This window comes from Lissotriton helveticus, chromosome 1_1 (genome assembly GCF_964261635.1).
Source record: "Lissotriton helveticus chromosome 1_1, aLisHel1.1, whole genome shotgun sequence".
Taxonomy (NCBI): domain Eukaryota; kingdom Metazoa; phylum Chordata; class Amphibia; order Caudata; family Salamandridae; genus Lissotriton; species Lissotriton helveticus.
Genome location: NC_136057.1, coordinates 1,042,851,932 through 1,042,879,355, shown reverse-complemented (window position 1 = coordinate 1,042,879,355; position 27,424 = coordinate 1,042,851,932). Strand labels below are relative to the sequence as shown.

The 27,424-nt window shown below is 44.1% G+C and overlaps 1 protein-coding gene across 3 annotated transcripts in view; it reads right to left on the bottom strand.

Annotated features, from left to right (window-relative positions):
* LOC144820313 (putative serine/threonine-protein kinase pats1) overlaps window positions 1–27,424 on the bottom strand; it is a 299,277-nt gene that overhangs the window by 187,953 nt on the left and 83,900 nt on the right. For all 3 annotated transcript variants that reach the window (XM_078677888.1, XM_078677895.1, XM_078677890.1), the window contains 2 exons: window positions 18,175–18,270; window positions 16,710–16,808 (listed from right to left, as the gene is read on the bottom strand). In XM_078677888.1, coding sequence (XP_078534014.1) covers window positions 16,710–16,808; window positions 18,175–18,270 — 195 coding nt within the window. The remainder of the gene's footprint in view (window positions 1–16,709; window positions 16,809–18,174; window positions 18,271–27,424) is intronic.

Sequence of the window (27,424 nt, the reverse complement as noted above, 5' to 3'; positions counted from 1 at the left end):
CTTTTTTTTCTTTTAGTTGCTGTACTGAAGATGTGTAGACTTTTTCTGGGCACTTCCTTGCTGAGCCAGGCCGTACTAAATATTAAGGGGGTGGCCTAGCCTGGCCTCTGAGGGCCACAGAGGGCCCGCCCTTTGCCCGGGCGCTCCCGCGACGCGGGGGTGACGCGCTCTTATGCGCCGCCTGGCGCGATGTCAGCGCCGTCTTCCGCTGCGGGGCAGGCCGGGAAACGTAGTCCTGTGCCCCCCTCCGCTCGGCGGCCGCTTCAGGATGGTAAGTGCGGCTGCGGGAGGGGGACCAAGACCAACAGGCTCCGGGGTCCAGAAAGGAAGATCAGCAACGTTTGCGAGGTAGGCTCTCGCTCCCTAAGGGTCCGGCTTCCTAAGGAGAGTCTTTGGGGTTTACACAGCACCATCAGGATTCAAGCAAGCCGGGCCGACGAAGGCTGTGATGCCAGAAACCGGTCCCCGGAAGCTTGTTTCCTTCCCAGTATAAGAATTGGCTTGGTAGTTTGGTTTGTCCTGTTCCCATCATGCACTGGGACAGGAACAGACTAATTTGCATATAGCCAGGTTCTGAGCTGGGATGGTGCAATGAGCTAAAAAACAGGTGATGGATTAAAACCATGATCTCTTGACTTGGTAAGAGTATTCTGCATCATTCAGAAACTCTGTCCATCACCACCCCCTTTTTCCAAAATCTCCTCACTCTCGATGACCAGACAAGTCAATGCCGTCTCATCATCATGCTTCAACATCCTACGCATGCTCAAAAAAACATTTCGCTGGATCCCCACCGAAACAAGAAAAACGGTCACCCACGCACTGATTACTAGCCAGCTAGACTACGGAAACACCCTTTACGCCGGTACCACCGCAAAACTGCAGAAAAGACTCCAACGCATCCAAAATGCTTCAGCCAGACTCATACTAGACATCCCTCGCAAAGACCACATCTCCGGTCACCTGAAAGACCTGCACTGGCTCCCCATCAACAAAAGGATAACGTTCCGTCTCCTCACCCACGCACACAAAGCCCTCTACGAACTTGGACCGGATTGCCTCAACACGCGCCTTTCCTTTTACACCCCCACCCGCCAGCTGCGGTCGTCCAACCAAGCCCTCGCCGCCGTCCCGCGCATCCACAAAGCCACCATGGGGGGAAGATCCTTCTCCTACTTAGCGGCCAAAACCTGGAATTCCCTTCCCATCCACCTCCGCCTCACTCAAAACCACCTAGCCTTCAGAAAACAGCTTAAAACCTGGATATTCGATAAGTAAACCTCCCCCCCTTCCTCAAGCGCCTTGAGACCCTCTGGGTATGTAGTGCGCTATATAAATTCTGACTTGACTTGACTTGAAGATGGCCCCTTGCGGCGATTAGAGGAGGGATGGTAGACAGTACGACGGAGGCGATCCCTGAGGTCCGTCCCGAAACCGGACCCAGCCACAGTCGCTCAAGAACGGGAGGCGGCTGTGCAGGAGGTAGCGGATAACACAACGACCAACCTGTAAGACAATATTATCCAGGGGGTTTTCTTTCACACTATAGCTACCTGGGGTGACGGGTCGGGGAGCCGCCGATTCGGCTGCTACCACGTTACCCTCTACACTGACTTTCTACGGACCTGTGTTATGCACAAGTAGGCCCGAGACTATGAGTAGTTCTAGTTTTGGGGTTTGTTATGGGGGGGTTTGGGGGGGGGTGACAAGGGTATGGACGGGGGCTCTGTTGGGGTTGGGGAGGTTCTTCGGGGATGGTTGGGAAGGGGGGACGGGGGGGGGGGGGAACGGTGTTGCAGGCAGGGCGGGGTGGGTAACGAGGGCGGGGACCAGTATGCCAAGGGACGTCTACAGATTTCGGGTGTTAACTATTGCTTACTATACGCAACAGCGAATTGCGCTGCTAAGCTCTGGTACCTTCGTATTATCCCATGATGATTGATACACTTAAGATATTGTCTCTCAATGTAAAAGGCCTCAATAATCCGATTAAAAGAAGGGCTGTCATCTCATATTTGGAACACTCAGAGGCTGACATCTGCTTATTGCAGGAAACCCACCTCCTACCTAAAGACTGGCACAGGATGCGCTCCCGGGCCTTTCCTCAGCAATTTTTTTCTTCACTTCCATCTAAGAAAGCAGGGGTGGCCGTTCTCGTGTCCCGGCGTTTCCGGGGGCCGAGTGGGGGCCAAAGTAGGAGAAATTAAAGGACGCCTCCTGGCTTACACCTTCCTTGTAGGGAATAGAACACTGACGATAGGCTCCATCTATGCTCCCAACACAGGCCAGGAACCTTTTCTGAAAACTACACTCTCCGAAACATTACAGTCACCTAACTCTCAGCTGCTCCTTGGGGGGGGACCTCAATTTAGTCATGGACACGAATAAGGATAGGTCTGGGCACCGTTATGGGACACTGGAGCGCTATCGGAAGCGGGTGGGTCATGGCTGCAGGAGAGGGGTCTTCTAGATCTCTGGAGAACGGCGCACCCCAACACAGCGCGCTTCACCTTCTATTCCCATGTACACCACACATACGCGCGCCTAGATCACTTCTTGGGCTCTTCAGAATTGGTCCCCCACGTCACTGACGTTTCCATTGTCCCAGCGGCCCTCTCGGACCATGACGCGGTGGAACTGACACTCAGTATGCCCAAGACGTCACGCACCCCTGGTTCATGGCGGCTCAACGAACCCCTTTTGCAGAGACCGGCCGTTATTCAACAAATCCATAAATGCATTTCGGACTACCTTGCCACTAATGATAACTCCGCAATCTCGGTGTCGGCCCTTTGGGGAGCCCTGAAAGCCGTAGTCAGGGGGGAACTGATCGCCATCGTGGCTGCTGATGCCAAGATCCGCAAAGACAAGAGAGCTGACCTCACGGCACAAGTAGCTGAACTAGAAAGGGTTCATAGTCGCACCTGCGCTCCGAGAATTTGGCATCAGCTGAAAGCCGCTAGGGCTCAACTGGCCAGCCTTGATACTGACAGAGCGGAATTTGCCGCCCTTCGACTCCGCCATACATACTACGTAGGAGGCAACCGCACCGGGCGCCTTCTAGCCAGTGCCCTAAAAGCCAAGACTCAGCGCTCAAAAATCACCACTCTCATGGACGACTCCGGTGAGACCCTTACCGAAGAAGCACAGGTTGCTGACGCCTTCCGCTCCTTTTACGCCTCCCTGTATAGCGAGGCTAAAGTATCGCCTGCTGCTATCGACGCGTATTTGCAATCGGCGGAAATCACACCGCTGTCTCCAGCAAATGCAGAGGCCTTAGAAGCTCCTATCCGCCCTGACGAAGTCCTGGCCGCCATCTCACGCCTACGCCCGCTCAAATCGCCAGGACCTGATGGCTTTTCATCAGGCTTCTACAAACTCTTTGGCCAGGTACTAGCTCTGATACTCGCAAGGTTATTTAATTTGTTCGAGGGCCCGAGCTCCATACCCCCGGATATGCTGGCGGCAGAAATAGTGGTGCTGCCCAAGCCGGGCAAACCCCCGACACATTGTTCCGCGTTCCGCCCCATCTCCTTACTTAATTTAGATTTGAAACTGTTCACGGGGGTATTAGCGGCCCGTTGGGCCCTTGCCTACCGGGTATCCTCGAACCGGATCAATCGGGCTTTGTCCCAAACCGCCAATGCAGCGATAATACTAAACGGCTATTGCATCTCGTGGATGAAACTCACTTCCAAAACTTGGACTCGGCGCTACTGGCCATCGATGCGGAGAAGGCATTCGACCGAGTCGACTGGACCTACTTGCAGAAGGTCCTGCAGCGGTACCAGCTGGGCGACCACTTTCAAGCCTGGATCGCAAGCTGCTACCACCACCCTATGGCCCGGGTCCGATTGGGCAGCCTTAAATCGGACCCCTTCGAGATACAACCGGGCACGCGTCAGGGGTGCCCTCTCTCGCCCCTCCTGTTCGCCTTGTACGTGGAACCCCTGGCGCAGAAACTCCGAGGCAATCCTCGCATCAGCGGAGTCACCTTCGGCCATGAACCTCACGTAGTGGGGCTTTATGCCGACTATATCATCGCTGCTCTAGACCGACCGTCCCGCTCTATACCTGCTTTCCTGGAAGAATTGGAGAGCTTTGGAGCGGTGTCTGGCTTCAAAATCAACCGGGGGAAATCCCTGATTTTACCCCTGGACAGCAATGCCCACCCTCATACCCCAACGCCTGACTTTGGTTGCGACTTACAATCTTCTACGCAGCTCTCTTACTTCCTCCACAGACTCGACGGTGACCCTTAACTATAAAACACTTGCTTCCCAAATCCGGGCCGACCTCACACGGTGGTCGAAACAACCCCTCTCCTTGCTAGGCCACATAGCAGCAGTAAAAATGTCAGACTTACCTAAGATTTTGTATGTCTTCCAGACTATCCCAGTACTACTGCCGCCTGGCGCGCTTGCTGACCTGCAAACCGCTTTCCATCAGTTCATTTGGGAAAAGAAACGCGCACGGCTACAAAAGCAAGCGGCGTACAGAGGTGCTGATGAGGGGGGTCTCGGGATCCCTAATCTCCTGCAATATTTTCAAGCCTCACAACTCCGCTACTTGGTGGAGTGGTTCAGACCTGAGTCCGAAAAGAGGTGGCTATTTCAGGACAGGGCGATGGCCCAGACGTCACTGTGGAAGATCCCATTACTTGCCCGCCAGCATAGGCCACGATATCTCCTTCGATCCCCCATCACACGCACCATTATGAAGACCTGGGACATGGTGGCGGTCAAGAGAGGCCTGACGACTTTCCCCTCCCCGCTCACTCCGCTCTTCGACAATCCGGAATTCCCGCCGGGCACTGATCCTCCTGCCTTTCCACAATGGCGTGGTACGGACTGCCGTTCGGCCGGCCATCTCTTTGACTTACAGGGCTTTCTCCCACTCGCCGATATTACACGGGGCTACGGAGTGACCAGGCCCCACATGTTCCAATACTTCCAACTCCGCCACTGGCTTTTGAGCCCGGACAACGCTCCCCTAGTTAGTCGGCAAATGACACCATTCGAGAATTGGCTGGTGACGAAAGACTCGGATAGGCACCTTATCTCAGACCTTTACAAGATGTTATCTCCCGTTGCTGGCCCAGATAAGACGGCGGGACAGAAACGCTGGGAATCAGAACTCGGCAGGACATTATCACCCAAGGAAATCCCGCGCTTTCCTGCGTACACAATCCTGGGGCTGCCCAACGCACTTACATTTCCTTTGAGGTCTCCTCGTGGCAAACAGATGGGCATTGCCGTGCAAGCAGCATCACAACATATCCTGTCACTCTGGGGATCCACCACCACACCCACCCACACTGGCTGGCTGCATAAACTGTGGTACACGTTGGGCATGGAACGTATCCAGGCCACGCTCACACACACGGCTGACTCATTTCAGAGGATCTGGCAACCGCTTCTGTCCCTCTTATCCAGAGAGTTTCACGAAATCACATGCCCAAAATATATCCGCATTCTACGGCTCACGGGACCACCACGAGATCCCCTACGAACTTGAACACCTTGAAGCATACCACTCTGAACGTGCTATAACAGAGACTCCAGACAAATGGCATACTGGTCGGGGCGGGGGGAGGGGAGGAACGTTGGGTAAAGGGTGGGGGGCTGGGTTCTTCTTCTTGTTCTGTTTAGTTGGCTTTCTTACATGGCACTCTCACCACAATGTCAGCAGTGCATTTCTATGTCGGCATGTTTTACCTGCTTCCTTGAAGACTCTTAGAGAAGACGTGCCCGTCTGTCTCGCTCGCCATATATGCCTACTACATGCCTACTGTTTTGCTTTGCCTATTATTCTTGCCCTTAAAACCAATAAAACAAATTTGAAATTAAAACATGGTCTGCGTGCATGGGATGGCCACTCAAGCTCTGATACAGCTACTGCCTACATTTTAGTGACAGTGGGGCACTGGCGTAGGTTATCAAAGCAATATTTATTACATTTAGCTGGATTTTGTACGTTTGGTGTACTATGCTCGACACTGTAGAGCATGTTAGATCGGAGAATTACCACAAACCTCACACATTATACTTGAAAAGTGATTTAATGAACGATTTAGCAAAAGCACCAACTTTGTGTGTTCATTTCATTGCTGTATCTAATAACAGAAGAGTGAAGTGGTTGGATAACATACCCTCCCCAAAAGTTCTCTCTGACATATATGAGATTGTTAATACAGTCTTAGTTCATTATCCATCAACAAATCCTTGGTGTCTGATTTGCACAATAAATTATTTGCATCTTTGAGAAATTTCTTTACCGAAGAATCTTAATCAAGCACTTCGGTTCACAAAACGTACATATGGCTCAATAGGGTGGATAGGAAAATGCTTATTTGTATAATTCAAAGTAAGGATATAAGAGTTATAGCCAGGGCTTTAAGTGGGCTGTGTCCTGCCAGTGCGTAGCTGCAGTTCTAAAAAGCTGGTGCTGAGATGGGTCACCATCAGTCTCTCCATTTTTGCCCTCATCCTCAGGGTGGAAAAAAAACGTAACTCTGCAGCAGTACCACCCTACAACCATTGACAAAGCCAACAGTCCGGCTTGTTGTAGGTATAATGTCATTCGTTGCATTATATATCTGAATACAATGATAGAAACAGCAAAATAACAGTCGGGCGGCACACTATGCTAAGAACAGATTTTTAGGTTTGTGTTCTTAAGCTACGCACTTAATTACATCAGCCACGCCCCTTTGAGAGACACCCCCAGTTTTTTCATCCCACTTAAAGCCCTGGCTATAGACAAGGCAAGGACAGATTATGAGAACACTAACAAAAACTAGTAATTTAAAGTGAGAACTAGTTTTGTGGCAGGATTTATTGGAAGTAGATATGAAGGCATTTGTTTTGCATACTATAGCCAATAGAAGCCGATATGTAGTTAGTAAAACTCAGGTTCATAGCTAGATAGATGTATGTGCTTAAAGCTTCACTTCATTACATAGTGATTTGGTGTCTGATGCTTGTAATTTTGAAAATTTAGCATTGGGGATTTATTTTGCTTTAGCCAGAAGCTGTCACCCGGTTGATGATTTTCTGTCTTCAAAACATCTAAAGACCATAGAAGCCTTCAAACCAAGAAAGGCCCCATGGTCAAAAAGATTCTAAGTGATCTATTCCGTTGGGACCCACTCATTTTGGTCCTTACATTAATAAACAGTCGATATTTCAGGATGAGCATTGATCCACGATTCCTGGAGGGGCGCTGATATAATCCCAATATACAAGCATTTGCAATACTATCGGTCTCGCATTGGTGAAAGTTCGAGCTTGGCATTGTTAATGACAACGTTTTTTACTTCTATATTTGTGTTTGCAAGCCTTTAACAATACTGTGCTGGCAAGAGCTGTGGTGAGAAAACAAGAATGCTGAAAAGATAGGGCACATGTGCTTTTGATGGCTAACGTATACACTAGGATCTAAGAACCTGAGAGAACACGTACTGGCTGGTGGACGTTGAGACAGCGAATGAAAACAGTGCGAGTGCACACACGTGTTACCCCTACCACAAAGCTTGTACTACAAGTGCGCATGCATATCGGTATTGGCGGGGCTCGCGCTACCTGTGAGGGTCATGCAAAACATCAGTCGTTTCATTTTACCTTCCCTCACAAAAAATAACCCTGCGACAAATGGACTGCCTCTAACATGGCTGCCACTATGCATGCGACTGTGTGCAATATGCAGGCCTTGCGCCCTCAGTGCACGCTTCAGTTGACGAGTTCAGTGGTCGAGTTTTCTCTCTAGTTCACTCATTCTGCCCCTTCGCCCTTGTAGAAAAAAAGCATGCTACTGTGCCTACTTGGGGGACGAGAGACATGCAGTTGTGGAATAAAAATAGCGCATTTATTTTACCAACATGTGCTTATAGTCGCAGAAAAATGTAAAAATAGAAGAAATCTTGAAAACGCTGAAGCAAATGTTTAAAAAAAAGAATAAGCTACAGAAGTCATAGGAATCAATCGCGTGTCCTACAAACATTTCTTGTAGTTAGTGCTTTTATTTTAAAAGATTAACAGTCCTATTGTTGTGCTAGATTATACAGCGTTTGCTGGCAAAGCAGCGAGCTCTAGAGTGAGCTCTAGGGTGAGCTTTAGAGGCAAACTAAAAAAACAAAAACAAATAGTGACACAAACATGCATAAAAAAAGGGAAGAACACATGTAACAGAGACAGTTGCTGGGAGGGTCCGAAACAGCAAGTCGGACAAATTAACTATATTCACCAATCTGAAGCAGCCATTTGCAAAGAGCATTAACATGAGCCAATATAAAACATGGGAGGTGCTTCAAGCCCAAATTCTAGATACAGCATATCTCGAAGAGACAACGTATGCGCTTCCTAGGCAAGACCTAAATAAGGATGTTGTGGTAGCCCAGGGAATTCTGCCCCAAAAGACTTATCGACAATGTACAAAAAATCTTTAGTAAGCAGATTTTGGATAAAGACAATACGGTCGCAATTCCAGGCTGGATTCAGGCCAAAGGTTAGCAACGTGGATCAGGGATTTTGTTTTCTACTTCTTTTGTGAAAACGGTTGCCATTAAGCAGGAACATCTATTTATAGCTTCTGTTGATCCGCCGGCAGCCTTTGATCTGGTCCCAAGAACAAAGTTATGAAAGGCTCTACAGCAGCAAAGTGATCATATTATATCTCAAAATAAGGGTGGCTTCTTTTTAAGTAGCAATCTTTTCATGTCACCTTCTTAAAGGATCTTTTCGGCCCACAAATAAGACGAACAAGTTACTTACCTTCGGTAACGCTTTTTCTGGTAGATACAATATCTGCCTGTGGATTCCTCACCTTGTGAATATCCCCCATGCGTCAGCAACATTCGGAATTTTTCTTCGTAGCACGCCGGCGTGGACGACGTCACAGGAGCACGGCATCGCGCGCGACTCCGTCTGACGTCACCGACTCCTTATTAGACCCACGTCGGCGTGATGACGTCAGTTCCGCCCTTTTTTCCGTGCCTTCGAGGCACCCGGACGGACCAACGACAGCAAATATGCATATATACAATGTACACAGTACATACAAACCAAAATAGCACACAGTGCATAGCAAAGGCATCAAAACCCAAAAAATATACAAACAATAAAACCAGGTATAGCAGAGTGGGAGGCGGGTGGGCATGTGAGGAATCCACAGGCAGATATTGTATCTACCAGAAAAAGCGTTACCGAAGGTAAGTAACTTGTTCTTCTGATAGATACATCTGCCGTGTGGATTCCTCACCTTGTGAATAGAGTCCCACAGCAGTCCCCACTCCCGGAGGAGGGTGACCACTCTGCTATACCAGGAAATTTTGGAGAACAGAGCGCGCAAAGTGGCCGTCCCTCCTCACCTCGGAATCCAAGAAGTAATGCTTCGCGAAAGTGTGGAGGGAGGCCCAAGTCGCGGCCCTGCAAATGTCCTCAACAGGAACACCTCTAGACAAAGCAGATGTTGCAGACTTTGCTCTAGTTGAATGTGCTCTAATACCCTCAGGAGGGTCCTTACCCGCCAGGGAGTAGCAAATCTTGTTGCACAGGATTATCCACCTGGAAAGTGTGCGCTTGTGCACCGCTCTGCCCTTCTTGCAGCCAGCAAAACCAATAAACAGCTGGTCATCCATCCGAAAGTCTTTAGTTCTGTCCAGATAAAAAGACACCGCCCTCTTAGGGTCCAGACGGTGTAGTCTCTCCTCCTCCTTAGACGGGTGAGGGGGAGGATAGAAGGTAGGAAGGGTAATGGATTGTCCTAGATGGAAGGGAGTTACCACCTTGGGCAGAAAAGCAGCCCTGGTCCTAAGAACCAGTCTTTCAGCATGAATGGTCAGGAATGGGGGTTTGGAACTAAGAGCCTGAAGCTCACTCACCCTCCTTGCCGAGGTGATTGCTACTAAGAAGACAGTCTTGAAAGACAAAAGCCTCATGGGACACTTGTGTAAGGGTTCGAAGGGGGAACCCATCAAAAAGGTTAACACAAGATTCAAATCCCAATGACGGACAGCAAAAGGAGTAGGAGGGAATCTATTAGTGAGTCCCTTCAAAAATCTTAAAACCACTGGAGACCTAAAAAGAGAAGGCTGATCCGGCAAACAAAGAAAAGCCGACAAAGCCGAAAGATACCCCTTGACCGTGGCAACAGCAAATCCTTGCTGCGCCAAAGAAAGAACAAACTGCAAAATGTCAGACAAATGAGCCTTCAAAGGGTCAACATCTCTCTCCCTACACCAAGAGACAAATTTAGACCACCTGCTTGATCTACAGGGGCTTCTACCGGAGTCGGAGCTCGAGGAACTTCCTCTTCATCTTCATGCTCCGAAGAATGGTGTGACACCGGATCCGGTTCTTGCTCCGGAACCGGGGAACCTCCGATAGACCGCAAGGGAGAAGGAGATACGAAGTCCTTGTGATGTTTACGAGACTTCTTCTTCGAATTCGAAGACTCCTTCCCAGAATGATGTCTGGAACTGTGTTTTCTCCTCTTGTGTTTCCTCTTTGAGGAGCTCGAAGCATGACCCGAAGCCGACTTGGATCCAGATCTCGACCTCTCTCTGGATCTCGACCTCGCTCTGGACCTTGATCTCGAAGCCGACCTCGATTTCGACTTCGAACGCGACTTCTGTCTCGACTTCGAGCGTCTCGACTTCGAGCGTCTCGACGTCGACCTCGAAGATCTCCCAGTCTCTCTTCCCTTTACCTTCGCAAGAAGAAGTTTTGCTTCACGTTCACGTAACGCCTTAGGATTCATCTTGAAGCAGGATCGACAGTTTTTAACATCGTGGTCCGATCCAAGACACTATAAGCAATCGTCATGAGGATCGGTGATCGACATCATACGAGCACAAGATCCACATTGCTTGAATCCTGTCTTCCTCGACGACATTCTCGACGAAGGAGTAAATAAAGATGAAATAGTAATACTATAACTAGTAGAAGATACAAAGTATGGCAGAAGATCCCAGAAACCGTTAGCGTCGACGACGCGGAAAAAAGGGAACTGACGTCATCACGCCGACGTGGGTCTAATAAGGAGTCGGTGACGTCAGACGGAGTCGCGCGCGATGCCGTGCTCCTGTGACGTCGTCCACGCCGGCGTGCTACGAAGAAAAATTCCGAATGTTGCTGACGCAAGGGGGATATTCACAAGGTGAGGAATCCACACGGCAGATGTATCTATCAGAAAGTCTATTTAACTGTTGATTATGTTTCAGCTCACTGAAGATTCTGACGAGGGGTAGTCATCACCTTGCAACGGATTCTGGAATTATGTTGGCCTATGTGCATGCAAATTTTCCTGTTTGGTTTGCACTATATAAAGCAAATCTCAGGATCAAAGGATAGCATAAACCACATTTTTGGTTTTATGGTTCAAGAAAACATTGTGCATTGTCCTTTTGCCATGATAGTCAATTATAGAACCCTCGATGTTCTGAGCACAACAGGAACACTCCCCACATCAATGGTAGGCAATAAATGGAGGGAAGTTCCAATGATCACTTAGAGCGCACTCTGAAGAGTCTCTGGGCAGGGTGTAGACACGAATGATTAGGTCCTTAATATTTTGGCCTTCTTGTCAGAGCTAACATTGGGGAAGAAATAGTTGCATGTAATGTTGGTAAAATAGACCAATTTTGATGAATTATCCTTTTGAATTGATTTGTAACTGAACAAAAAGTGGTCAAACATACATACCATGTTCTCCAAATTTCCTTTTCTTCCCATTCCAACAAGGTATCTCTTTTCCTACACCAAGCCATCTTTAATGATTTTTTCTTTTAGAGTTTCTTCAGATATCCTCTTTGGATAAATTTACTTTAAAGCTCCTACGTGGGTTTGAAATATTCTTCTTTGATAGTGCCATTTATACAGTCTTAAAAACTGTCCATATAGGAGATACTCTCACAGATTACTTGGGTGATTACTATCATATCTTAAGAGACTGCTTTTATCTGCGGGCTTCTTGAATAGCGAGGTCACCAATTTTCCGGCCGCTGAAATAACAGTAATGGCAAGAAAATGTATCTGATTTTTGTCAAAAGTCTTATTGAACTTAATCGCAGCAGCCCTTACATTAAGCAACCCATTAAAAAGCCTGAAATGTTCCTGGTCTCTTGTCCATATACAATAAATATACCATCCATGCATTGGAGCCACATAGAAATCTTGTTGTCAAAGGATTATTATTATACACAAACTTCTCTTCATGCTCTGCCATGTACAGAATGGCTATTTCTTGGACTAAGGGACATCCCAAACCGGTCTCCTTGATTTGAAGATAGTAGTCATTATTAAAGAGGAAATAGTTAAGAGTCTAGGAAAGCTCAATCAATGTCAAAATGAATTCTGTAGGCACCTGATGAACTCTTTCTCTCTTATCCAGATAGAGCTCAATCACATCCAAAGCCTCTTACTGGGGAATATTTGAATACAAGGAAATGACATCTAATGCAAACAAGGTCTGACGCAGGCATTAAATGTAATCCCTTCCACGTGGTTGATTAACTCAGTAGTGTCCTATATATATAGGGTCGAGTAGTTTTGGGAAAAGGTTTCAGGAAGAAGCCTATGTATTTAGAGAGGGGCTCTTGAATGGAGTCACATCCATAGACAATTGGCCATTCAAATTTTTTTGGGGGTCCTTATGGATTTTGGGGAGGAGATACAGTACCACAGTTCTTGGGTTGTTCTTCAAAAATTCCAGTTTTTTTGGTTCCAACCAACCTTCCTGATGGGTATTTTATAATAAAGCATTGATGACTTCAGATATGTCTTTAATTGGGTCTTGCTTCCATTTCCGGTAATAGTGTCAGATACTTGTCTCATCCTTTCAACCAGATATTCCACCTTATTCTGAATAAACATTTGCTCCTCCCTTAGCTGCAGGTTTTATCACCAGATTATGTTTCTCCTTCAGTTGTGACAAGGCCTTAAACAGAAAATTGGAAAGAATGGCTTATAATATCTTGATTTAGGCTCCAACTTTGTGAGGGTAGACAACTCCATAGTTTCAAAAGCTAAAATCTGTGGAGGCATTATTGAATTTGGTGGATGAAAGAGCTTTTTTCTGTAATATCCTCACTTCTTTTCTTATATCTTCCTGATCTTGAAAGAAAACTTTTGAGTATAATCTTACAGAAAATTCTATAGTCCCTCTTTTTAACTGCACAAAACAGTCAAGCCTGCTGGTACAAATGATAGTCCTCTGTCTAAACTTGCAACTGTGCCTTAGATAATGTTACATCTGAAATATTAAGCAAAGAATTAGCTACCTTTTGTAAAATCTGTGCCATATGCGCATTTCCCAGGGGTGATCTCCCTTGACCTCTTCCTAAAAAACAGAGGGTGTTGAGATGCTGGTCTGTTAAGACTTAAGGGACCCTCTCCGGCAGCCTGCTTGGTGGCTGATTACGATGACGAATTGTTAGTGTGATCTACCTCCGTAATCGCCTAGTGATTTAGTAGCTTCAGGTAATGAATACAAATCTTTACACAAGGAGGGACAGACATTTTCTAATTTGAGATTCTTCGAATCCTTCTCCAACTTTATGAATTTCTGATTTATCATGAAGTCTATGAACTCATCAATTTGTTTCTCAACCTTTGCGAATAGTTCTTTGCAGTCAGATATAATGTCACCGTTTTGAATTTCTTCCTCCACTCTTAAGATTTCCTCCAATCCTGTTTTTTGCAGATCCACTGTGATATTGACAGGACCATCCACAGTCCCTACTGCACTTCGTGTTTATACAACTGAAATCTTTTTTATATATAGACCCTCAGTAAAAAATTAACTGCCATATTTTTTACTTGGAGACTAAAAGGGATTGTCCCAGTTTTCAGGTGTTCTAATAAAATTTGCCCACAAAGTTCTGTCCTGATGCATTTTGTCTTTAACCTCAGTAATCAATCAGTTTTGTTTTGTTTAGATGTGGCTGGTTTATGAAGTGGAAAAGGGGGGTGGATTTGTGAGAGATTTTTGGATATAATCCTCTGAATAAGACAAACTGTCCTAAATTTCTAAACAAGAGGGCTCCAACCTACGATGAAACCTCTATGGAACCAAATGTTTCCACTGAAGAGTGACGCAACAAAGAAACTTAACTTTTCACACCACAGATTAAATTTGAATAATCTGGACTGGTGTCCTGGGTCTATATATTTCTGAAATTTGGATGGTGACAATCTGCATATTATTCACTTGCTTTGGGTCGTATGGGAAGCACTAGTTTGCATTTGGGTGTAAGCATTTGATTTGCCATGCCTGAATTCATGCTTTTGAGTTTGTCGTTATTATGTAATGAATAATAATATGGTGCTCCGTTCTCTAGTTTTTTTAAATTACGTTATATAAAAAAAAAGTGCAATTTGTATCTACAATTGATGTTTCAATTAACAAAGTTTGTGGTTTAGTTCTTAAAAACATTTTTTGAAGGGAAAGGAAGAGGCATATTGTTTGTTTACATACAGAATTGTTAATGGGGTACTGACAGAGTTAAGGAGGTACTGGAACAGTTAAGAGGGGTACGGCAAGAGCAAACGGGGTAGTGGAAGAGTTAAGATGGTTGTAGGAATCTGTCTCTCTTATATAGTGGACCAAAAAGAAGTACACCGTGTAAAGAGTCCAGCAAACCCCAAAGGAATTACAGAGGCACAAATTATAATCCAAATGGCATATCAGAGGATAGTGCTAAGCATTTATTTCACACACGAAGGCATTAAGTTAGACTACACTCAAACAAATCCAACACCAATTTATAAAATTTGCACATTCTTTTATGTGAATTTTGATTCCAAGTTCATCAGAATCAGGTAAGTACTTTTCCAGTTCTGAACTTTTCCAGTTTTTAAAAATGGATACTGCTCAATTTCTGAAGTGGTAATGTTTTCCTATGGAGGCTCAGGTCTCACGATGCACGGGCATGTGGGGACACCTTTGGTCCTCTTCTCCTGTTCTGAGGCATCAGGTTTTCGTCACCAGAGACACCAGCCGTAGAGGAGACCTGCACAAAGAGGCTGCAGGTGGAGTTGGTGAGTCCACTGTGGCCAAACCCAAGCTGGGTTTTGTATCTGGAGGGTCAGGGGACCACGTTGGCACCACTGGCCAACTTCAACTTGGACTAGGGGGCACCGGTGCAGTGGTGTTTTCCGGTGTCAGGTTTGCGGTAGTCCAGAGTCTTCACAGGTCTTTTGGAGTGGTTGCAGGGAAGCAGCTCTGCTACTCCACGGGAGTTGCTGGGTCTTGGTTGAAGGCAGGTAGTCAACCCAGGTTTTTGGAGGCACAGCAGCTGCAGGATGAGACGACTTTAGTGCAATCTGGCAGGAACAGCAGCAGGCCAGCAGGATTGGTGCCAGGTCAGTTGCTTCTTCAAAGTCTTTGCTCATCATAAGCTTTGCTTATGGCTCGTCGGTGTCCTCCTTCTTCTTAGATCGGCAGGAATCTGATTTCCTGGTGACAGGGTCTCCCCTAAATACTAGGTTTAGGGGAGTTAAGGGAGTGTAGGGTAGTAGCCAATGGGCTACTTACCCCTGGAGTCACTATACTCCCTATTTGATCACTTTGTGTAGGAAGTGGTCATAACCCTGTCCCAGAGTTCCTAATTCTGCCATTAACAAGATGACAGACTTTCACATTTCGTATCTACATTAGGTAGCCTATCTTAGGTGTAGAACTAGCCTGAGGGTGGGCATGCTTCTCTGACTACTCATTTTTCAGATGTTGAAAGAGTTAAGAAGACACACTGCTATAGTGAAGGGGATGTCAGAAGAGTTAAGAGAGGCACTGCCAGAGCATTGCATTTTAGTTCAGGTCAGTCCATGCAGAATTGCGTCAAAGGGCTGCTTTTGAGTGTAGGTAAACAGATGGCAATAGGACATGGGGTATAGGGTTCAGAAGATCCTAAGTGCTAGCACAGAGCACTGGCAAATGGACAGCACAGGTACTGTACACTGGCAAACAACATGGGGCCTAAATGATCCTATACCCAGTCACTGTGTAGTAGCAAACAGCACAGGGGTCCAAATGTTCTAAAGCACAGGTACTGTGCAGTGATAGGCAGGTCATGGGTTCCAAAGGTTTTCTTCACTGACAAAGTACACTGGCAAAAACAATTGGGACCTGGAGTCCAGGGGATCCAGGGCACTGCTACAGTGCAGTGGCACACAGATAGCACAGGGCCACTGGGGTCCAGAGCTTCCCATGCATTGGTTCAGCACAGTAGCATATTTGTTTTCCTCAGTGAACACTTTGCACTGCCAACCTGCCTGCAAATCAGTCTTATGATACCTGGCCTAATATTACCTACCTTTACAATGGATTTAAGTGCAGGCAGATATTCAATACATTTCTACCACTAGAGTCTATTAATGTTCAAAGATAATCTACCACACAGTCAGATGTTTGCAAGGCATGTAAGACTATTACATTTGATGGCAGTAAAACCTATATATGTTCATACGCCTTGAAACAGGATTGATCCTCTTCACTCCTCAACAGGTCAAGTGGATGGTGATAGGGATACAGAATACTGGAAATCTGCTAGAAACACATTTTAGGACTTTTGAACTTTGTACATCATAAGGGATTCACTCTTGTCTAGCCCTTATGATTCCATATGACCCACAGAAGCTCTCCTCCCACACATCCACTACCTACTTCTTAGTGTCATCTTAGTGTCAGGCTGGGCCAGTGAAAAGACTCACCTTGTTCCTCATCTTTACATCAGCTCCATGAGCTATCAAGTGTCGACAGATGAGTTGTGATCCCTGAGACACAGCCATGTGCAGTGGAGTGAGTCCATCCTGGGAAGGAGATACACATACATTTGAATTCCTAATAAAATACCTCAAGTTGTGTTGATTGCTTGTACACTGATCATGAACACTCTAAGGCTGCTTCAAAGTTGCTACTAAAACTTAATAAATGGTTGAAGAGGGGATATGAGAGGACCATTACAGAGAGATTGGAAGAGAAATCTGGAGGTGAAAGATAAAAACCAAAAAAGATTATGGACCACTTATACTATATTTTTTTAAGAACAAAGTGTGTAGCAGCAGTAAAATAGCAATATTTCAGTTGCAGATGAGGGTCACAGAAAGGGAAGATTGTCAATGTGTCTATAGGGGAGGGGTGGCTGTTCGTCTGTTCCATATCAGTTCTTAAATCGACTCTATGCAAAGATAGGCAGCTTCAAACTGCTCCCTTGAACTCACTCTCTCTCTCTTGCTCTTTCTCTCTCTCCGTCTTGCACCAGAAAATACATAGGGCCAGATGTACAAATTGATTTTGTAGTTGCAAAAGCCTGGAATTTGCAAAGTCACAGGTTTTGTAACCCGAAAACTGTGAGCTGTAATGGACAAAGTGTACATTGGGACTCAGAATGGTCTTTTCAACTCACAAAATACACTTTGCGACTCATGGCGAATCACGATGTTAAAGCACACTTTAAAATTCACGCAGTAATAATGTAATATTCCGCTATTTCTTTACAGTTTTCAACCAAAACACTTGACATTGAATGTTTTATTTACAATGATGCTTACACAACATGCATTGATATTCATATTATTTACCTCAGAAGTATAAAAGACCGAAACACCCCTAAGGCATTGAAATCTGTAACTCAACTTGGTGAGCTATCTTAAAGCCAAGATGTTCCGGGGAGCTAAAACAACCGAAGCACAAAGCTGAAGGGTAAATTGCTTGTCTCAAGTCCTGTGCTAATCATCATGCAGCTGCAAATGCAAGCTTTTATTTGAACCAGGACTATTACTGAGGCCCAAACAGGAGCAGACGTTTTCCCTACACAATTTTCTGCAGGTAAAACCTGGCTCGAATCATGTAGGCAAATTGAATATCTTAGTTTGGGTATTTCACAACGAGGCAAAATGCTTTAACAGCTAGTTAGCCCATTTCGAGATCCAAAACTCAGAATGCAATTTAACACCTGGTAAATACAGCAAGTAGTAGAGTATTTACCAACAGGACAATTGCCACTTGAGATTCTGCCCCAGTAAGAATACAAGTCTAAGTGGGATCTCCAGGTTCTGTAACATGCAAGCAAATGGGAGAAACAGGCTAGCCTGTAGTCTTTTTTGTTTTTACCATGTGTGTCAATCTATAGAGCAGATTCTACCAGGTTTGCCAGCCTTCCAAAAGAAATCTTACCTGATCTTTTAAGTTTGGATTGGCACCTTTTTCCAACAGGAATTTCACGGCCTCCACAACTCTTCCACGGACTGCTTCATGCAGAAGAGAGAAACCCTGGATGAACAATAGCAGATACTGTTAAAAACATGTACAAGCATATTATTGGCTTTAAGTTCCTGTTGATGACTGTGTCATTTGAGGAAAGAAAAACACAGAGCGGGAGATTGAGAGTGACAGTGTAAGTGAGTTCCTGACAGGAAATAAGAACATTTCTAAAGTGGATGGAAGTGTGACGTGTGAACTTACTTGCGATAAACCAAATCTCACAAGACTTGGGACAACCTTACATTGAGGAGGGATACATCTGGTTGAGGAATGACTAGGATTGGCTTCTTGATGACTTAAATATTGCCCCACAATGATTAGTACTTTTCCTAGTATGCCACTTTAATGATTTCTAGTAGTTTTGGACCAAGAAGAAAGGTTATATTCCATGGACGAAAGAAAGCAAGAATTTCCTCTCCCTGTACCAATGCTCTTCACTGAACAAAACATACCTGCAAGAGCTGGGGAAGCCCTGATTCTTGATCTATCTGAAGGGATAGCCGTATACTCTTGCCTTCTACAAAGCTGTGCTTGGGTATTGTGGAGACCCAAGTGCCACAAATTCTTATGGTCTGGTAGGTGTGGAGCGGTCACAAATAATTCATAGCAGGAATAACATTAATATGATTACCCTGGTCACAAATAATTCATAGCAGGAATGACATTAATATGATTACCCTATCTCCCTCCTACTATCCATAGATCTACAAGAGAAAACAAGAGGATAAATAGAACCCAAGGGGCAAAGGGGAAATAGGAAGAGAAAAGGTTGCTGATGGTTCTATGAACACGTATGGTGGTCAGTGTAAACAAATATATATATATTAATTTGTATATATATATATATATCTTGACGTGCGCGAATGCACATAGGAGTGGCAATTATATATATATATATATATATATATATATATATATCACAAACTGCAACTCCTGCTACTTCCACTGCAGCGGCGAAGAAGGAGAAACGGACCACTTAATCCAGGCAAGATGTTTTATTAAACCATTACATCCAGGCTACTGCAGATGACGCGTTTCGGACTCACAAGCCCTTAATCACATAGAGACTGTATGTATATTGGACATTTTTAAGTGCTGCTAAATCCCCGCCCTAATCACATGGTACAGTCACATGGTAATGGAGCTAGGAGACAGACTTTTGACAAAACGAAAGTTTTTTCTTGTGTGTCTACTGTCTTCCCACATTTGAAAACCACCAAGTTATATGATGTATGTATAACAACATATTGAGGCACATAAAAAAAACATATTAATTCTAATATATTGTGTTAAATCGCAGTTACTGCTTAAATGCAAGCCAACCTGAAATGAATAAAAGTAGCCCCATACACATGTTTTGCTCTCGGAGATGTATAGCTTTGGCCAGACACAAGGGAGCACCCAGAATAAGTCAAAACAATACCCTTTCAGGCAGAGTGACGCATAAATTATGCAAAAAAAGAAGCAGAAAACTCTGGGTAGTTCTCAAGTTTAGGTGGAAAAAAGCTCCAGTATAGAACACGCTCAACATCAGCGACACTCTAAATTTCCCCACCTAAAATGTCTGCTTTTTCTATCAAAGTCTGTTGGAATCATACCCCCACACCGTAAACAGTGTGGGAGTATGATTCCAAGCACTGGAAGAGCCCTCCGTTAGACTCTCAGTGTAACCGGTGCCAACCTTCTAGTCCCGGACAGCACAAAATGGTTGCTGCCGACTGGAGACACATTTCTGCCCTCCTGCTGCTGAGACCAGCTCGAGCAGAGGAAGGTGGAACAATAGGCATCCTATCACAGGGAGGTGTGACCACCACCCAGACAGGATATAGTGTTTTGGGATTGGGTGGGTGCGCTAGCCAGCACCTAAAAGCCTGCATGAGGGGCACATTTGATGTCCCTGTGCATAGTTCAGTTCAAACCAGTTCAGGGAGCCGATGGCTCCCGCTCTGGTACGAAACTGGACAAAGGCCTTGGGAGTAACCTCCCTCCAGTCCAGACCCTACCCTAGGAGGGTCCCCTGAATCTTCACAACCCTTTCCCTAGGGTACTTAAGGGCTTACCTGAGTTTAGGTCCCTAGATTCATTGTGGGATAAGATTCAGAACTGAAACCACTGCACTTCTACCATCTGGGCACTCTGGACTTCGCTGGATTTTGTTTGAACCCGACTTCGTCTACCTTTCAGACTACTGCATTGTCTGTGCCTGTGCACCATACAGAATCCATGCAGGACCTGTGGAGCATCAAAGACACTTGAAGGGATCTCCCTTGAAGTGAAGGAGTCAATTCCCTGCATTCGCAGGCACCGCAACACTGCTGACCGGTCTGCTGATCCAAGCTCCTGCGGACTCTGAAGGGTTCAACAACACAGGTTGAGGTTACCTATGTCTCATGAGGCCTGAGCTGTCCTCTCACCAAGTTTGAGGCCAGAATCCCTCGTGGGGGCTGTATTAACCGAGCCCCTGTGCACAGCATACTTTTCCAAGTGCAAATGCTAGTTGGCAACTTGGCGACAAGTGCATTGGGCTAGAGTACAAGTAGCCCCAACCTCCAGCAACTTTTTCCACCAAGATCTTCAGTCACATCGCCCTGCTCCTTTTGGTGAGCTGCTCGAGGTCCTCTTGCAACTGCTCAGCCTCTGGACTATGGGTCCATTGAGGGTCACCTTTGTTTTCCTTGGGCATTGCTTGGGACCTACCCTGACTCCCCTGCTTGTGGTGAGTCTCCTAGATCTTGCTGGTCCCCACTGTGCACCTTCTTGACTTCCTGCGTGGGTTGCCTTTGCCAAGGCATGAGGGTGCTCCCGCTGGACACCGACCCCTCAGCATTCAACATCCTTCGTTGGACAGCTCGTATCCGGGTCCTGGTCTTGCTCAGCGTTGCCTGGTCCTCACAGAGCAGAGTCAAGGTCACCATCATTGTTCCCGAAGCACCGGACATTAGAGAGTATTCGTCTTCCAAGTCTTCTTGTCACTCCCGAGTGACATAGACTCTGTCCCCTCAGCTTTCACGTACTACTCTTCTAGAATCAACGTTGGGATTCCCACGGACACTTTCTCCTCTTCCAGCAGCGACACGTTCCTGAAGTCCTCCATTGGGTTTGACTGCAGTTTCCTACACCACTTCACACGTATGCACCCGGCTTCCCTGGTGTAAGTAACGTGGATACTGGGTGTGGTGGCTCTCCAACATTCTAACTCCCAAGGGTTTTTTTCAGAGTCCATTGGGAAGGGCCCCATATCTTTAAAAATCCAACCGTGACTTGCACATTGAATTGTACGGAGCATGCAGTTGTGTACTCACACTGCACATACTCTCCGTGGGGTCCCTATCTACTTACCTTGGGTGGTTCTGTGGGTCCCCAAAGATTGTACGTCCCCTTGACATCATCCTGACTCGAGTTATGGTTCTTATACCACTTTCTTAGTACATGGTTTGCTCCCCCCGGGGCCACAGTGTATTTTATGCTATTTACTGTGTTTCTTTGCTAAAGTATTGTGTTTATCTCAGTGTTGGAAATATTTAAATATTCTAGAGAGTATTATATGAAAATACACATTTTTTTAATACTTGGTGTGGCTCTTTTCACTTAATCTTTACTATAAGATTGCATTCTGGTAAAACAAGCTGCTTTACACTCCTTCTGGACAAAGCCTGAAGGCTCCTCTCCACAGCTACCACTTAGAGATCTTTCTAAGGTGGTCTAAGACCTCTTAAATCACCATAAGGGTTGTCTGGACTGATGCAAGGTGCCCACTTCCATTAGTGGACATCATATGCCAGGCCAGCCTCTCACAAGTGTATTCAATGTTTGAAAATGGGATGGCCCTATTAAAATGTATGGAGACATTTTGTTTCTTAATTGGGTGAATACCTGTAAAGAGAGGGTAACATCTACCAAATGTGGGTGACTTGACAAATATGCTATGTGTCCAGCATGTGGTTAAAGACTGTGTCTCTTACTACTTGATTGGATATAGGTGCAGCTCGTTGAATTAATTCAAGTCCACAGACGCTGCCACAATGAATGGATGATTTCATGAATGAGGCCATGAATGATGTCATTTGAGAGGCCGCAATAATGTATTTCAACATGCCATGAATGATGTAATATTCGTAGTCATAAGCAGTGCATGCAGAAAGGGCAGGAAGTAAGCTATAGTTAGGTTAGTAATTACCTTTAAATTTCATTTGTGTATGTTTTTTAAACATTAGCTTTTATCTCATTTCAACACTTAACTATAATGTCACTTTAAACTTTTTATTTTAGTGAATGTCTGGGATTTAAAAAATTTCCGCTAACATCTCATTATCATACCCAACTATAATAGCCCTTTAACCTTTGATTTTTTTCAGTTAATGTCTGTTTCTTTTAATCATATTTAAGCTTGAGCATACACTCTATCCCCTTAGGCAGCTTACAGCCAACAACCTTGGCTGTGTCCACCTGGGGATTGATGGCAGGGTCTGGCCTCTGACCAGGTTCTGCACTCAGTCCCCCACAAGCACCCGAACAGCAATTGCATCCCATTTTAAAAAAAATATTTTTTTCCAGGTACAGTGGTAGGTATACCTGCATTACCCAACATGCAACCTTTCAACCCACAGTACCACTGTACCATGTAGGCTTCCTCGAGGAAGCTTGCATGGTACTGCAGTACCATGGGGTTGGACACTTGTGCAGCAGCTTCCGCTGTGGAGGGGGGGGGGTCCCTGCTAGTCCCCCTTACAAGTGCCTTGGTGTCATGATGTCATGGTGTCTCTACAGGGCCCCTATGTGCCCTTTTAAAAAATATTTTTCAGATCACGGGGGCCTAGTCTCCAGTCCAGCCAAATTCTCTTCATAGCAAAACAGATTGCTCGGTACTTAGGTACAGAAATTGCAGATGGAAGAAAAATCTTACTCAGCGAAAGCCAGATTTATTTATTTTTTTAAATAATTTTTGGGCACTGCTGGAAAGTTCAGACTAGTTTGTTTTTTAGAGTATGTTCTATAAATAGTCCAAGTAAGGGCAAGATGTTATAGGCAATCGTGCAATTCCCATAACCTTTTCCATCTCAGTGAAGAAATAAGACCCTCTCTCTCACTGAAATAGCAAAATGTCAATGTCTTCTTAATTTCCAAAGAAGTCCCATCAATCCCAACATGAAAATAACTTCTGAAGCCGCTCTGAAGCATAATCAGCCGTCTGTTTGAGAACTGAGGAGTCACGCTGAAGTTGCATCCAAAATACCTTATCTAAGATGACAGCTGCCATTAGGACTATTACAAGACTACACAATAACATGTCTCTCGACAAAGTTTCACTTTCTTTTTTGGCACAATCTCGCCAACTGTAGAGGTGATACGTGGATCCGAAATTCGGTACACAAGATGAGCAGAAGTTAAGATAAGCAACAATAAGCTCAAGTCCTTTCTTAAGTTCTACAATTTTAAAACAAAACTCCTTTACTTTAATTGTTATCAGACAAGTTTTACCAACAGTCAATCTAGGACTGTAGTTGTGGGTTGAAACCCTCACATTTCCCCACACCCCCAGGCCCTGCCCCAGTTCTGCGTTTTCCAAAATTATTTGTATGAAAATATTTAATCAAAATGGTACATATCCCTTCTAGTACATTATATACTGCAACTGCCCTCCCCCAACATAGCAAGAATCTAAAAATAAATGTGATCTCATACTTATTATCAGAGGTTTTAACCAGTAGGTGGGTGCTGCAATCGGGTATCAGCTAGGACAGCTTCCACAAGAGATACATTAAATACAGAATTTTCATAAAACTTCTAAGTGCTATCTTCGCAGCCACTGGACTAATACCTTTTATGTTAGTAAAAGAACCAAATAAACTTGGCTGACATTTGCAATTTACATGTTGTCGTAGGTATTTAGTTGATAACCAAACTACGTCTCCAATATGACACTTCGAGTAACTCTTCTTGTCAGCTTGCTCTTAATATCGTTCGATATCTTTTTGAAGTGTATCATCATGTCAGGAAGAAAACGAAGACTGTATCCTTGAAGACTAAAAAATTGGAGTCGTAAAATGTTATATATACTTCCCCAGAATTGTGAAAGTATGTATAGAATTATTAAAAAAGAACTCGGACAGCCATAAATGTTGTAAGCAAGGGTTTGGATCATCTAATAAAAACTGCAGACAGGTTTCTAATTCTAGATTACCCTTCTCTGTTTGAACACCAGTTTGAGGATGGTAGGCAGGTGATAAACAGATCTTCAGTTTCTATGAGCTGAAGTAGTCTCATAGACGTTGTATGAAAACTTTTAGCTCAAAGACAGAAATCATATATGGATACAAATTAATTTATGGCTTTGTTCAAGACTTCCCACAAAAATATTTTAACTAACTTTGTTGCTTTTACTATTCCCAAATGTCCTGTTCATGTTGCATTAGGTGGCTCGTATAATACCTAGAGTCACAATTGCTAAAACACTCATTAATATAGGATATATCTTATTCATTTGTCCTATTCTTCCTTTCTGTATGTACTCTATGATTATCTCCAAAATGTCAGGATTCTGGTACATCAGACATTGAAGCATGCGTAGGATGAGTTGGGATGGGATGCTATAAAGACAGGGGCAATGCAAACTGTAAATACCCCAAAATGTGACTGCTCACCTTAAGTGGGTATTCTAGTTTTACTCACTAGTGCACGCTAGGGCAGAAGAAACAGCTGTTTTGACTAAACTAAAACTGGTATAGTTCAGTGTGTTTTGGGACCTTTAAATATTAGCTTATGTCAACGGACCCAAGCTGAATGTAACTTACTGACTGTGCTTGTTTTATTACTTAATAAAAAAGAATTTAAAAAAAAATATTAGCGTATGTCTCATTCCATCATCTAACTATGATAGAAATGTTTGTTTTTAAGGAGAATTTCAAACTTATATTAACGTCTTAGAACCTAACCTAACTATAATGTAACTTTAACCTCCGTTTTCTTCAGTGAAACAAATTCTTGTAAATATATATGTTATTTCTATTCCTTCACATTAATAGCATCTTCAGCTTCAGTTGACCATTGAAATGTCATTCCTTTCTTTTAGAGCTGTGTTATGGAAAGTGTATCAAACATTTGGTATAAACGGATGCCAGAACTTAGGAATCCTAAAAAACTTCATATTTTACTAACATCTTGTGGGGTTAGCCAACTTACACCAGATTGCACTTTTCTGTGATCCATTTGAAGAACTTGAGGGAAAATGATGATGCCCAATAAGTTGTGATATTCAGAAGATGACATGTCTATTAAAGCTGGTGTTGTCTCAGTATCTTCTTTGATAAGAACTGTTTCTGTTACTAAATAGGTAACCAGAACATGTCACTCACCAAATAATATTAATTTCTTGGAGCAACAGTCTGTCTGACATAATGGTGAACTGAACAAAATAGCTCCATTGGTTGCATTCGATAGCTGGATTGCCTTTAGTTAACCAAGAAGCTCCTAAAATCAGTAGGGAACTCCGGCACATTAATTGAATTAAAAATGATCAATCCACTGTTAGTAGAGGAACACATTAATCGTGACATAATTTACTGTGTGTGATAGGACCTGAAGTTAATGGAACACCACTGACTGCCCTAACTTGCTAAATTGTTTCTTTTGTGTTGTGGTCTCATTTTAATTAAGTGTTTTTCAGATACACAACAGGTTATTTGGGTCTTTCTTATTTGGTAATAGGGGGACCTATAATACCACTGCAGACGACTGTCTATTCCTATCCCTCTTATTTTTAACTCTACTTTTCTCTCAAAGTCTAGTCTGAAAATCTCCATGTATTTTTCTCTGTACCTTTCTGTTAGGCTTGTATCCAACTGTAATAATAGATCAATCAGGTCATCACAATCAGAAGGCCTACTGGTAATGTGAGCAAACAGGTATTTCAGGTCATCATTTAAAACCCCACAAAACAATGCTGTCCCCTTTTCCGAAGGCCAAGTAGAGTCTAAAATCAATCGCTGAAATTGAGTCAAATATGTTAATAATTATTTTTTCCCCTCTCTCAAACTTTTTTTTTTATTAACAGACTATGACATGGTTCATCTACCAAAAATAAGATGTACCTCTGCTTTAAAATCATCTATGTAATATACTACATGAGAATGTTGTTCAACCAATGGCATGGACTATGGAGTAACACTCCGATAAAATATGAAAGCATAAATGCAACTTTGTACTCAGGTGTAGGAAACGCCAAAGGTTGGCATAGAAAATGCATACTATATTGGTTAATTCAAATTCCCAATTTTTATGAATCACCTGCATCTATTTTTGTTGTCATTGAGAGGGGAGGATGCTCTGTGGAAATAGTATTACCACCTGAGGACTTACTGGGTTAGAAACTGATGTAGCTTACATAATTTTCTTTTTTATTTGGTATACATTTTTATTGGCATTTAATATAAAAAGTAACACAAAAAGTACAACATTATTCATGTCACATTAACCAACCCCCAACCTCCACCCACTGCACGCCACGTTAACAACCCCATGGGACACTATATAGGACATATATAGGTGATTTTCATCACTCCTGGAAAAGGATTGGAAGAAGAACTAGGACGTGGCATATGGAAATTATGCATTCTATCTATCCTGTGAAACATATTTACAGCTTGTTGATGGAGCCCCACATTTTCTGTGAATGTATTATTGTAGTGAGGCTATTGCAAGTCCAATATCACCTAGGGAGAAAATAGATGTATTCATGGCATTCAGGCAGATAACTTATTGTGAGCTTCTCAAACTGACATGATCGGCTCACAAACACTGAGGGAATGCCAGGGCTTACATTTTTGCCCCATTTTTCCCTCCTATTATCAACAGATATCCAAAGGAAAACAAGAAAGCAAGTAGAACCTGAGGAGGAAAGTAGAAATGGGCGGAGTAAAAGTTGCTTCTGTGAACATCTATGTTGGTTCGTGTGAGCCTCACTTTAAGGGTGACCGGTTATTGTAATTTAAATAACAAAAAACATTATTTGTGTAATGACAGTTATAGGGCTCAACATTAGCTTATTATTCATGTGTTATATACCTGAATGTTGTTAGCCTCCCTTTTCAGCCACGTATGCCCTCTGTCAGATATACATTCTAAACTATTAGAAGGAAGATAAGTAAGCCATTCAGCACCAAATAAA